The sequence below is a fragment of the Kryptolebias marmoratus genome, linkage group LG4 (genome assembly GCF_001649575.2).
Source record: "Kryptolebias marmoratus isolate JLee-2015 linkage group LG4, ASM164957v2, whole genome shotgun sequence".
Classification (NCBI taxonomy): Eukaryota; Metazoa; Chordata; class Actinopteri; order Cyprinodontiformes; family Rivulidae; genus Kryptolebias; species Kryptolebias marmoratus.
This window is the reverse complement of record NC_051433.1, coordinates 2,395,554-2,409,418: the sequence shown is the minus strand read 5'-3', so window position 1 is coordinate 2,409,418 and position 13,865 is coordinate 2,395,554. Positions and strand designations below refer to the sequence as shown.

General features: G+C 38.2%; 1 protein-coding gene across 1 annotated transcript in view; it reads left to right on the top strand.

Moving 5' to 3' along the window:
- Positions 1-13,865, top strand: part of rims4 (regulating synaptic membrane exocytosis 4) — a 41,067-nt gene that overhangs the window by 12,284 nt on the left and 14,918 nt on the right. Inside the window, exon 2 of the mRNA XM_017429216.3 lies at positions 9,209-9,353. Coding sequence (XP_017284705.1) covers positions 9,209-9,353 — 145 coding nt within the window. The remainder of the gene's footprint in view (positions 1-9,208; positions 9,354-13,865) is intronic.

Below are 13,865 nucleotides of genomic sequence, written 5' to 3'. Positions count from 1 at the left end.
TTTGGGCTTCATTGCTTTTGTGTTTTGGCTTTTAGACAGATTTATTCATTTTCTTTGAAAAGTCCCTCCTTTTCTTCTTGTTTATTTGTCTTTTTGTCTCTTTATAAACTCGTAACCACTTTCATGAATTGTATCTAAACGCGTTTCTTCTCGAATTATTGCATTTTGAATGCAAAGCAATTATAGATTTATGTTTTTATGGAATTGCCGGTGCTGTATATATTTTTTTAATGCCAAGGTAAATAATGTAGAGATATCCTGACGTCACTCTTTGCTGCCGCAGCACTTTAACAGTCTGCAGGGACCGAAGCAGAGCCTGTGGGACGGTCACAGCTCTCATCCTGAGATTAGATTTAGATTTCTACCCTCTGTTTTGCTAGTTTACATCTGGTTTATATAAAACTAAAGTTATAACAGTATGAAAAATATAAAATCAGAATACAACAAAGATGTGAGATGTCAGGTCTGCAGGCAGGATGGTTGTTCCTTTGCACCAGGGGGGTCCAATCCTGGTCCTCAGGGCCTCCATCCTGCAGGTTTTCCTTGTTCCTCTGCTCCAACACACCTGATCTGAATCAATGAGTGATTAACAGGCTTCTGCAGAACATGAAGAGGTGATTTAACCTCTGAATCAGGTGTGTTGGAGCAGAGGAACAAGGAAAACATGCAGGATGGAGGCCCTGAGGACCAGGATTTACACAAATTATCCTCCATGTGGAGAAACATGCTGGCTTTAGCTGTTTAACTCCTGATAAACAATCTGTCGTTATTGTTGTTGCTGTTATTGTGTCTGTCATGCTTGATGCATGGAGCCTGACATCATTGTTTTCAAAAGGTTGTATTTCGGCTGCCCACATGAGATTTTCTCACATTTCAGAGGCTCCTAAAGCTCCATTTCCATGTGGATGCAAGGCTGAAAATAACCAAATGCCTTTCGTGCACGACTTTAATTCTGAAAACAGCTACAAGATTAATCATTTTCTCCTTTTTTTAAAATCTTTTGTAGGATTGTTTTCCTTTGGATTCAGATTCAGCTGAATCCTGTTTTCACTGGAAGCCTTGGATCCAGTTTTGTTGTTGTTACTTCCTCCGAGTCAATTAGCAATGCTTTTACAACCAAAACCTGTTCCTGATGGCTAATGTAAGGTATAATGTCTTTCAATGTCCATTAATTGTTCTTGAGTATGGCATTAAAGTGCTTTTGCTTCACTTCACCAACAGTGTAGGACCGTGCTCATTAAAATTCAGCTTCCAGGTGTTCAGAAACAGTAAAGTGCACTCAGCAAAGCCATAAATTTTGAGAAAAGGCTAAAAAAATGCTTATCTACCCAATAAGGTAATTAGCTCTGACTCTGTCTTATAATGTTCTGCTTTGTCCATCATTTATCCTGCCAAGGGCTTTCAGAAAGCAGCTCTTTAGTCATCTCCGGCCTTAGTCATCACTCGTCATCGGCGGCAGCGCCTCCGTCGGGAAAGTCATTTTTACATTTTTTTTTTAAAACTGCAACTCTTTCAGTGCCTCCCAGGATCCTCGCTCTCTGACGAGCACCTTCTGCCAGATTTCCTCTTTCCGTAATGAATAGGCGGATGGTGACAGAGCAATTCCACTCGCTGCACATTGCAGCACATCCATTTTCTTTTATGTCCTCGCCATTTACAGGATTCATCTAAAGAAGGAGAAATCATGCAGCGCTCTTCTTGTTGTAATTTCATACAGTTACACAAAATATCTAAACAGGTACTTTTTCAAAAAAATAGTTATTACTTGTTAAAAGATGTTTGACAGTGAGGTAACAGGAGGAGTTGTTAGTTTTTCTTTTTTTCAGGAACAAAGTTTTCCCAGAAGCTCTTTTTAGACGTCTGCTTCTTCTCAAGACCCAGGGCGAGAAATTAGGCCAAGCTAAACTTCATCTATTACATTTTTCTTCAATGTGACCCAGAAAAGAAGTTTTTCTTTACCCCGCAGACTATTATTATTAGCCTTGCTGCCAAATTACGTGTTGAAGTACGGGAGAATTCATCACCAGTGCTGCTTGGGAGGCAAACACAGCCTCAGGTGTTTTTAAACTGTTGGAAGGGGTTTTCTCCAATAAAACAGAGGACAGTGAGCTGCTTAATTCCACGTGTCTTCCCTCATTTTCATCTCCTCCACCAGTCGGTCCCAGCGGCAGGATGGAGCCTGACCATCTCGGATCATTTCACGTGACTAAGATGTGAGTCACGAATTGATTGAGACAAATGTCAGCTGCTTAGAAAGTCCAGACACCAGAAATGTGGACCAGGCAAGTAAAAGGTTTCTGTCTTACAGGAATACAATCCCCCTACCATTGGCCAAAGGTACGTCAAAACAGGATTTACCTGCAGAAGTACAGAGACTCGACAGTAACACGAGTACTTACAGTATCAACACCGGGTTTAAAAACGAGTTCACAGCTACAGTGAAATATAATGTGCTTCTTCTTTTCCCAACCTATGACAGCTGAGAATAACTGTGTCTGTTGGTTGTTATTTTTGCGGTAATTTAAGGGTTAACGGGGTTCTGCCTAAATCTGAAGTCTGTTGAAGTAAAAAGAAAAACCATCCTAGTGAAAACTAAAATAGGCCTCCTGTAGACGTGTCTGTCTTTGAAGTAATTTAGGTCACAACGTGTGACCTACCTCGTCTCAGTCTTCCTGTCTGTCAGTCAGTGTGTTGGACAGATAAGTCGGCAGATATTTTGGTATCCGTTCTGCTTTCATTAATATGTCTCTGCTGGGAGACAAACTAATGAGTCCTGGCTCTCTGATTGCTACATCACAACTTCTGTGCGTCACCTTCACACAGTCTGTGTGCTACATCACAGTTGGTGCTCTACATCACACGCTGCGAACTACACTCACAGAAATGCAGGAGACTTTTTCAGAGTGGAACGGGTTCAGTTTTATTGTTCTTTTTTTAGAGACACAGTTTCTGACTCATAGAGATGCAACTTAGTGACATGTACATGCATGGGACATGTGAAATATGAGACAATATCTGATAGAAGTTAGAAACCTAACTAAAGATATTCTCGTTTTCTGTAAAAATGCAGTGTGACTGCTGAAATTTGCTAAAAAAGGGTGAAAGTGAGCTGAATATAAGCTGAAGTCTTAATGGAGCAGGAGGACAGACGAGCACAGGGAGACAGAAAGACAAAAAGGAGGCATAAAAAGACACACAGGGACACAAAAACACAAACAGGAAGCATAAGAAGACATGAAAAGACAAAAACGAAGTATAACAAACCGAAAGGAACACATAACGAGACAAAAAGTGATAAGAAGGACACATAAGGAAACAAAATTAATGCATAGGGAGAAAAAAGGAGCACAGCATTAATGAAAAATCGAAAAAGATCTCAAAGCATTTCAATGAAAACAAAAATAGTAATTAGTAATTGTAGATCTTAAAAAGTAAAGCCCTGCTTAAAGTTTGGACTGACTCAGCTTCAACCTGATTGGAGAAATCAACGAGTCAAACAAACAAACAAAAAGCGGTTGCAGTCAGCTATAGCACTTTGAACTAAAGCATCCAGAGAGCGCAAACCTCCCCCAAGGCCAGAGGGTCATTAAAGATCAGTCTGATCTGAATCACTTGTTTCTTGTGACAACCCCAACGTTTCCTGAAAATTTCATTAAAATCTGTTCATTTGTTTTAAAGAAATTAAGGAAACAGACAAACCAACACTACCAAAAACAATCTCCTTGGTGGAGGTAATGGCAGCACTAGTCTTAAAATCTTAAACATCTGGAGACACGTAAACAACAGCTGGGGGAAAGTGGCGAGGCTTGGCTTTCCAAGCACATGCTGACCGTCCAACATCTTTTGGTTTCCTCACTGGTGTTCTCTATCAAACATCAACTGAACCAGTTTATAAAAACAGTTATTTAAGAGGCAAACAAAACACAGAATAAAAATCAATGAAATTATATAACTTTAAATATTACTATAACAATTAAAAGCTCCATAAATGTCTTTTTCTTTTGTGTTCTTGTTATGTGGTGTGTGGTTGTGTGTTTGATACATAACTTTTTTTCCTCAGTGGTCCTAGGAGATAACTGGACTTTATTTTTATTTTTTAAACTAAAAGTGTGGAGTTCCAAGCTTTTAAACCGTTATGGCTGCGCCCTTTTTTATAAGCTGACCTCCCCTCCCTCCTGAGGGTCATTATGGTTTTTATTGTTCGGTTTAAAGTTCATCAGGATGTTGTGTTTGTTGAGTTTTCAGACACTCCTGCTACATGTGGAGCAACAATGTTTATGTGCCTGCTATTCTTTTATGATTTTATGCTGTGGAGACCAGATTTCTTTGTTGGTTTAACAAAAACAAAGTTTTTGTAGCAGCAGTTTGAAGCGCTTTCTTGGTGTGATGCAGTTTCTTTTCTTTCTGTCTTTGGGGGAATATTCTCAGCCTGATGGTGGGAACTTCTGATGACAGACAGTTTGTGCTCCACTGGATGATGGGAGTCAAAATGCAAATATTGCTCTGTGTACGTTTTTTTATTTTTATTTTTTATAGACTTCAGTGTTGACACTCTCGTCTTTGTTTTGCACAGCACAATCCATAAAGAGGAACTGGTTGTTGTCCACATCCTCCCAGATGAACTTGATGTTCTTGTTCGCTGAGCTGATGGGTTTGGTGAGGTCTTGACCCATGTGTCATTTACCTGTGTATGAGGTCAGTGCTCTGCCTTCTGATTGGTCCATGACTTCTAGAACTGCGCCGCTCCAGGTGGCTGCATGTCGGAGTAGCTCTTTAACATTTAAATGTTATTCATCTTGTTTTTCTTGATGTAAATCACTTTTTCTGGTAATGCTGTGCAGCAGGAAGGATTTTTACTGAAACCTTTTTTTACTTTTGGACATTTTGTTATGATGCATAACCATGACCGCCTGTAAATCCACCAGAGGTGAAGCTCCCAGGAAGCAGCCGGTGGACCGTGGCTCTCAGGGAGATTCACCTCTACCAGAAGTCCACCGAGCTGCTCATCCAGAAGCTGCCCTTCCAGCACCTGGTCTGAGAGATCGCCCAGGACTTCAAGACCGACCTGCCCTTCCAGAACTCGGCCATCATGGCTCTGCAGGAGGCCAGCGAGGCTCACCCGGAGGGGACACCAGGACCGAGGACACATCGGGACAGACCGCTACAAGAGACCCTTCCTGCCCACAGCCATCAGCATCTATAACAACTCTTTAACAAAACCAGGATTATGAGCTACAACAACATTTAATTTCCCTTTGGGATGAATAAAGTATTAATAAAGTGTAGATACTGAAGAACTCATGTCAGGGTCAGGTCAGTCATTTTTAAATGCAAACAGCTCACCTTTGAGTTGTTCGAGCAAAAGACACACCCGCCTTATTGTTTCCATCTTCAAGAGTGACTCACTAAAGTTTTTTTGACATTTGTTGATCTCGATGGCTGGAAAGCAACTAAATCTAAGCATGTCTGGTTTGCAGCACAGCATGCGAAGGCAGAGGCAGATGGATGCGTAGTGAGAGCTTCGCAGGCCTAATTTTCTGTCGGAGACAAACGGAATCAGTCTAGAAATGTTGCAAATAAGAAATCTGTCAAGCCTCTAAGTGTTAATCATTTATCCTGATTGCCTGGTAAGATTGCCTTTCACTCTGCTACTGATAAAGCATGCTGATTTGGATTGGGGTGAACAGAGATAATATCCCATCAGAACCTCAGAACCAGTTGGTCAGAAACAGCTATTACCAAATCGTGATAAGAGTTATGTAACCGTAGCCTGCTTCAGTAAAACTCTGGACACACATGGTCCTGTCCGGTGTGTAAACCTCACCTCAACCCAAACTGAGCTCCACGTTTACCCAAGTCCCTTTAAAACTGTCACCAGGTGATTTTAGGCCTCTGGAAGAACAGTTTATCCACTCAAAACACAACAAACCAACGTGGGAAATAAAACTCCTTTGTGTTTAAAAGCCGCACAGAGCATCCTCACCACTGGCTTATGGTCTCCATGGTTACAGCATCTATGTTCATGACAACCACGTATGTCACTGTTGATGACACAAGCTGTGACCAAAATTACAGCCTCATTCACTCAGCTATCAGCCTCCATGCAAACGACTCTCAGCGGGATTTACAGCTTTTTGATTCACTGGTTGATGTTTGCTCTGAATTTTCTCTTCAACCCGGAGCAGAATGTTACAGTTTGGAAGGAAATATGCGTGGCACGAACTCATCCAGGTGCAGAGTGACATTCTGAAGTTTATTTTTTATTTTTTTACAACTCCTACAGTTTTATTGCCATTCATGTAGTCAAACAGCTCAATCAAACTCCTGAGCACATTTTAGGTGTTTGTCAGGTTTGTGCTCGAGGCAGTTTTCTGTGAAATTGCTGGACTAATTGGCACAACCGTGGTGCTGAAGGAGGACTATTGTTTGTGTTGTTGAAGCTTTTTGTTCTTTATTTGCTACAGTAAATGGTTCGGCATAAAAAAAATATATGTTTAATGATTTCTTTTTGTGACTTCAGAAGATCCATGAGCTCTGTCTGCAGGAAACATGAAAGAAAAGAAGAAATGCATATCACCCACCTGTTTGCATGCCAGAGTTTGAAACAAAGATCTCGTTTGATCTGTTAGTGTTAAAAGTAAAAGTTTAAAACGACTCCCAGCTACTAACATTGCTTCAAAATCTCTATTAATGACTGAATTATAACCATCTTTGTGTTTTCTAACGTCGGGAAGCTGTGCACACACAGGAAGAACCACAAGGTGACTGCACACCTTTCATGGCGATAATTAGGGACCAAACAAAAGGTGCAACAACACAAACATTACCTGTTTATTCAGTGGAACCTCTTGTATTCATGGAGCATCTTACTGGGACTAAACTGGTCCGGTGAATATTTGGCATACATTAAACAGAGAGCGTGAGCTCATTATTATATGTTTGTCTTCTTATATTAGACCTAAAAATGTTAGTGTTGTAAAATGTGATTTTGTCATGCCATTGAAAACAAGAACATAAGATCAAATAAGGTCAAACTTGAGCTACATGATTTCATTTTAGTCACAACTGCAACCTAAAACCTTTTGATTCAAATTTATCAATAATAATATTAATAATTATACAACCAGAGCAGTTGGTTCTGTGCTGCAGCATCAACATTTACGTCCTTCTGGTCAACGGTTCACTAATCATCTGCTGAGTCCAACAGAGACGAATAATCCTCCTCAGTTATGGGTGAAGAATACAGATAACAGAAAATGTTAGGTTGGAGTTAAGACCATAAACTTGTTGTTAGGAAGGCTTTATTAGTGTTGTGTTTATCTTTAACATCTAATAACGAGGTGCAGTCGTCGTGCAGTTGTTTTTCTTTGTATAAACTTCTACACCACACCAATTTCACAGTTATATGGGCAGAATTCTTGCATGTAATAACTTTTATTGAGCTGTTAAAAATGCAATGCTATCTTGGATGAAATTTGTATTTTAATGTACTTTGTAACTTCATTTGAATAAATATTTATTAGCATACATATTGTCACTAATGCCTAAAGTTTAAATAAATGTTTTATGCAAACTAGTTATGATTTTACTTATTTATTTTTTGAAAATTGGTTTGAATTTAACCAACAAAGCTGAGTGATGCCAAGCATAAACAACTAAAATTTACCTCATCTGTTCAACTAAATTCATGCAAAAATGGTTAAAACTTTAAATTTTTGACAACTATTAATGCTAAGAATTTATCTGATTGAAAAGAAAAAAACATAAAAGTATAAATATTGAACTGTTGGTTGAGTTTAACTAATATTTAGGTGTGATTCAGCTCTTACTTTAAAGGAATTCTACCTTAAATATACTGGTTATAAGCTACCCAAATAAAATACTATAATGCTGATTTAATTGATTAAATTTCCACAGTTTGTTTTTACAGCATGCTGTAAACACACTCGCTGTTTCAAGTCAGTTCAGGTCACCGGCATCCCGAGTCACTTAGGCTGCATGATTCCCTCTGACATTAAGAATCAATGCTACCCTCTGCTGTAAATATCAGCCTGAAGCGGCTGCACTGAAGACAAGAAAAAGAAGTTTTCTGCAGCTTCAGACGGGTTTACTAAAATAAAAATGTTTTTAATAAGTTTAGAATCGAAGAACCGCCTCGGTGAGTCATGATTCTCCCTGTTTGGACTCAAACGCAGCAGAAATCAGGTCAGCCGTCAGTGACTCATTTCAGGATCTAAATTTAATGACATAAATTAGGTGTCCCTCATTAACTCCTGCTGCTGTATTTTCTGTCAGTTACAACTGTCGGCTGCTTTTATGTCTGAATTGTGAACAGTAAATCTAAAGCAGGCAGAGAGAGAGAGAGCAAAACCACTAAATGCACAACAAAATCAGTTCCTCTGACACCAGTTTATTCCTTCACCAGATCCCAGTTATCAAGACTTAATCTGATATGACTGAGTTCATTTGCGGTCCAACACAGACGGTACCTGATTATATGTTTACAGTCGGGAGGAAGCAGAAGTAACCCAGATCTGCCAGCGTCCCACATGAACGTGATGGAAATAGCACCATTCTGGGTCACTCTTTAATAATTGCAGAACTAACTTCCTAACAGCGTGTGTGCATTCTTCCTTCATTTTCCAAGACTTGTATGATATTAAATTGAACTTTTTTCTGCCTCTATCTCAATTAACTAACTAACTTTTCAATTAAAAACTCTTCAACCAAACAGATTGAACTCTTATTAGAGTTACTATAGCTTCTTTCTGTTTTTTGTGTTTCTGCCTTTAAAATAAAAGCATAAATCTGCATTCTTTCCAAAAAACAAAGGTAAATATCGTCTACCTGAGCATTTAAACTGAACAATCACCCACTAAACACCCTGTGGCCAGAGAGAGGTCTGATATTGTGCATCACACATTGATTTTTTGGTCTATTTTGCAACAAGATGTATATCCCTGATCTAAGGAGGGATCGAATGCTTTCTCCGCTGTCCTTGTTTAAGTGATTTCTCATTTCTCCTGCACCGATCAGGTCACTAAACCACAAACAGCTACAAGTGAACGGTGCAGACGCGGGAATGAGATCTTCTCATTCTTCAGAAAAATAAATTCCTTATGCTTGCTTTCACAGCCACTTAACTCTGCGCTCCTTCAACGTGCACAGCAGCTGAATTTCGGGCTGATGTGTGTCTGTTTTCCTGCAGTGGATACTGATGGCAGGAAGCTGAAGGGAGCCATCCAGAGGAGCACAGAGACGGGCCTGGCTGTGGAGATGCCCAGTCGGACCGTCCGCCAGGCCAGCCACGAGTCCATCGAGGACAGCATGAACAGCTACGGCTCCGAAGGGAAGTGAGTAACTCTTCTCTCTCCTGCTGAACTCACAGTTTAATCCAAACTGGAAATAAAACGACGTATTCAGCGCTCTTTGGGATCATTTCTATGACCGTTCTCAGTTTATTCTGCTTAGTTTGATCCTTCATTTCTGAAAAACAACATATAAATGCACATGTTGAGCTAAAAAAACAAACAATTTAGTGTCAGGTTATTACTCTTACAACCTTTTATAGTTACATTTCTATTTTGGCAAAGGCCAAATTATGGAAACCTCCTTTTTTGTTTTATATCATCAATGTAATCCTTATTTTTCTTGAATATGCAGTATGAATAAACTCATTTGTAAATATGAGGGGCCCGGTGGATCGGAGGTCAGTGCCGCCGTCTCGTAATCCTGAGGCTGCAGGTTCGAGCTCAGGCTGTGTCCGACGTAAAAACAATCACCGAATCTCTGGTGAGAGTTCGCTCGCAGAGGGGAGCAGCTGACAGAAAAACAAAAACATTCATTCATAAATACGCTTCACTTACACCAAAAGGCAAATACAAACAATCCAAAATGATTTTACCAACACTAAAAAATAAAATGTTAAATTCACCTAATTTATTTATGTCAAGTGGCTGCACTAAACTTAGCTGTTTACAATAAAAAAGTAATAATTATTTGAAGCTTGTCCTCAGCACTTGATTCCAGGCAGCTCAAAGAAGCTCAAAGTTTATTAAAAAAAACAAAAAAAGTGCTCTTTGACCCACACATGTGCAAGTAAGGAAAGCCCCATGGGACATTTTATACATGTTCAGGTAAAGGAATAATAAACAGTATTTAAACAAAGTAGTAAGGCTGTATTTAATTAGCTGAATTTGGTTGCTTTAATATCTCATAATATTGCTTAAATACAACAAAACCTGCTTAGTTTAACTGATAGAAATCAACTAAAAGCTTTATATTTAAGATAAAAGGACTGTGTGATTCAAACAAAATCCAAATTTAGTTTCTTAGAGTGAGGTGTAATTTATAGTCATTTAAATAAATACTAAAAATGATGTTTTTTTTTTTGTCCAGAGGATTTAGCAGTTGTGTTGCCTGGAGAATGAAGCTGTTGCACATTCTGGTTGGATTTGATTTTATTCAGATGTCAGGAGGTGAAACATGACTGATCTCATCTCATGACACAGCTCAGGTTTTTAAAGATGTTTTAATCTGCGATGGATGACAATATTCACTTCAGCTGCACCCATCAAGTTACAAACCTTTAAATAAACCAAAACATCTGGTTTTCTGGGTTGTACAAGGAATTTAGATAAAAATATAAAAGTGAAATTTATTTATAAAGCACTTTTCAGCAACAAGGTGATTCAAAGTGCTTTACAACACAATCAAATATAGATCAATCATGTATAATCTAAATGAAATCATGAAACTAAACATGAGCTAAAACAGTCAAAATAGTAGCTAAAATAAACCAAATAAAATCATGATGAAGTTAAAGCTGAACTAAACAACAATCAGGTTAAGACAGTCAAAATATGAGATAAACTAAACTAAATGTACAGGAAGGCTAAATAAGCTAACATAAACTGAAACATGACAATGCTAAGCTAAGGGTACAACATGGCTAACAGTACCAAGGCCCGCTAAGAATTACTAAAATAAGTCAGAAAGACATTAAAACTTGTGTGTTTCTTTCGTTCTGACGGACAGAAAGTGGAAAAACAAGTCAAAAATCACCTCTGACATCAGTAATAATAGTGAAGCTCTGCTCCACATCCCAACACAAGGACACACGCAGGTTTGTGCCAAACTGGCCACCAGCTGCAACTCCAACAGTTACATAAGAGGACGAGGCGAGCGCGCGGACCGACGCCCTATTGGACGGTTTTAAAAGCACAGGCAGGGCGGAGAACACCAAGCAGGAGAGCTGAATTTTAATATTCCATTTATATTACAATTATGCAGAACGTTGGGTTTGTGAGGTGATCCATGCAGATGGGTTTGAGTTTTTTTTTTTTAATTAAAAAGAAATCCTGGCTCAAAGATGATGATCCTGGAGTATCAACAATAAATATGATTTAATGTGCGAAGAGCAGAGGTGTTAAATATTAATCAAAACTATTACTGATTGTTTTATAGATGCCTGATCTGACTGAGGCAATAATGAAATGAGGTCAGTTTTCGGCTTAATAATACTCGAGGGAAATAATGAGGAGAAATCAAAGGCTGAGATTCAAAATTAGCATTAAGTTAAAAATCCTGTTTGGTTTGGGTTATTTAACACTTTTTGCCCTTTTTGCTCAACATCCATCATGCACTCTGATCAGCCCCCATCAGAACAACAGATTTTCTCTTTTCATTCATTTCTTGTTTAATTATACACAGACAAGCGTTAAGTATTTAACAAATACTGAACAATATAACATTTGTTGCCGAGGATATCCTCAAATGGGGCTTCAGCAACATCTCTGAATAATTATATCTAAATTATTACAGACATAACCTAAAAACTCATTTTGGTTCTGTAGACAGAAAGGCTTTTGTTTAGTTTGCTTGTTTACTTTAAACTGAACTACGTTCTGTGTCCTCTGTCCATGGAGTCATTTCACTTTAATAGCTTGAGATTAAAATGTTTTCTTTTTTTAGGTATAAGGTATAAGATGTAGTTTGGCTTCACTTTAAAATAAATAGTGACATTCAGTTCAGTGTTTGTAAAGAAAACCAACGGATTTCTCTGCAAAACACGTTTTTGGAGACCAGCTTTGTAGACGTGGCGTGGCAGCTAAAAGTCAACAGATAAAAAGAAATGTGATGAACACATTTGTCCCGACGCACGGCGGCTGGCAGCTGAATCAGGCGCTCAGATGAACAGTAATAAATAACTTAAATAAGTTACAGTATCTACGGAACAATGTGATGATTTCCATTATTGTGTGAAGTTTGAAAGGCTGTTCTCAGTGAAGCAGCTGAGAGTTCACAAGAAATGCAAATTGTCTTAGACAAGATAAGATATAATACGATATAAAATACAATAATTTAAAAGACAAGAAGTTAACATATGAAGGTAAGATCTGATAAGGTCAGATTTTGTGTTTAAACAGGAAGCTTTAAAACCAATTTTAGGATATTAACAGCAAACCTATCAGTGTGAATATGAAGAACAGCTGCTGCAGCAAATAGCTCTTAAAAATGCAAAAATTGGTATAAAGAAGTGATTTTTACAGATATTGAGCCAACATTTGGCGTGGTTGTGCTCAGTGTAATCTCCCAATATTGCACAGGAGAGATTTGATCCAAACAGCCATAATTCAGAGAAATGATCTTTGGTTAAAAGTTTGTCTCGACGGCAGCGGGCGATAAGCATTACTTTAATAAAAGCTGTCCCTTTAATTAATGCAGTTTTCTTCCTTTTTAATTGTAAATCTTCTAAAGCTGTTTTTTTTTAGTTTTACTTGGAGGGCATCAGCTGTGCTAAGGAGGAAATGATTCTGTGGTTTCTATCCGTGTCTGCTCCGAGCGTTATGACATGGAGAGGAACCACAGCTGAATCATTAATCTGGCTGCACTGTTGCATCATTTAAATCATCAGCTGCAAACCACTGCTTCTCTCCGTCTGCATTTCCGTCAGCTGTTTGGCTCAGTGTGCTGATTGAAAAGCTTTAGGAATGCTCATACGCTGCCATGAATAAGCACTTTGTTAGCTAACACCATCCAATCACACTTATGAGCTTATTGATTTATGATCGGGGCATTTCAGGACCCAGCGGACGTGTGTGTGTGTGTGTGTGTGTGTGTGTGTGTGCTGATGGTTGGGATGCAGCTCAATCTAAGCAGTAAATATTAGATCAAAATACAACTTTTTGACCTTATTCTACTTCTTTAATGCTGAAGTCATGATTTATTTAAAGGTTCATTAGCTGTGATTCCTGATAAAAATGGCAGAAATGACAGATTCAGGAGCAGAAATGTTCATGCATTTTAAAAGGGTTTGAAATTTTAATCTTTTTCATTTACCAGCAACGCAAGTTAATCTTATAACTTGTGACTCTGTGACTCCTGCCATTCTGATTTGTAGCGTGTTTTAAAAAAAAACGTGAAAACTGAGGATTATGAGGTTTTAAATAAAGTATTCTCAACATGTTACCTGTTTAGTTGACAAATGTTGCTTGACTCTTTTCCTGCACAAACACACAAAATGCACAAGTTTCTACTTTATTAGAACTTGTGTACACAAATGTATTAATTTCATTTATACACAGATTTACAATGATTACTAATTTGCACAAAAACCCATGGACATTTAGGATAAAGACTCTAAAATTTAAATGTAAATGTCCCTTTAGAATAATTAAAGCTAAAAAAATGTCTTTTTATATTCAAAGTCTGCATAAATATACAATCTAAGAGATTATTTAGCAGGTTTATAACATATTTTACTTTAATTACAGTTTGCATTCACATATTAAATATAAAAAAAGCACAATTTGTACTGTTTTTCATTTGTTAGCACAATCTAAAATTGCTCCTTCATTTCCGAA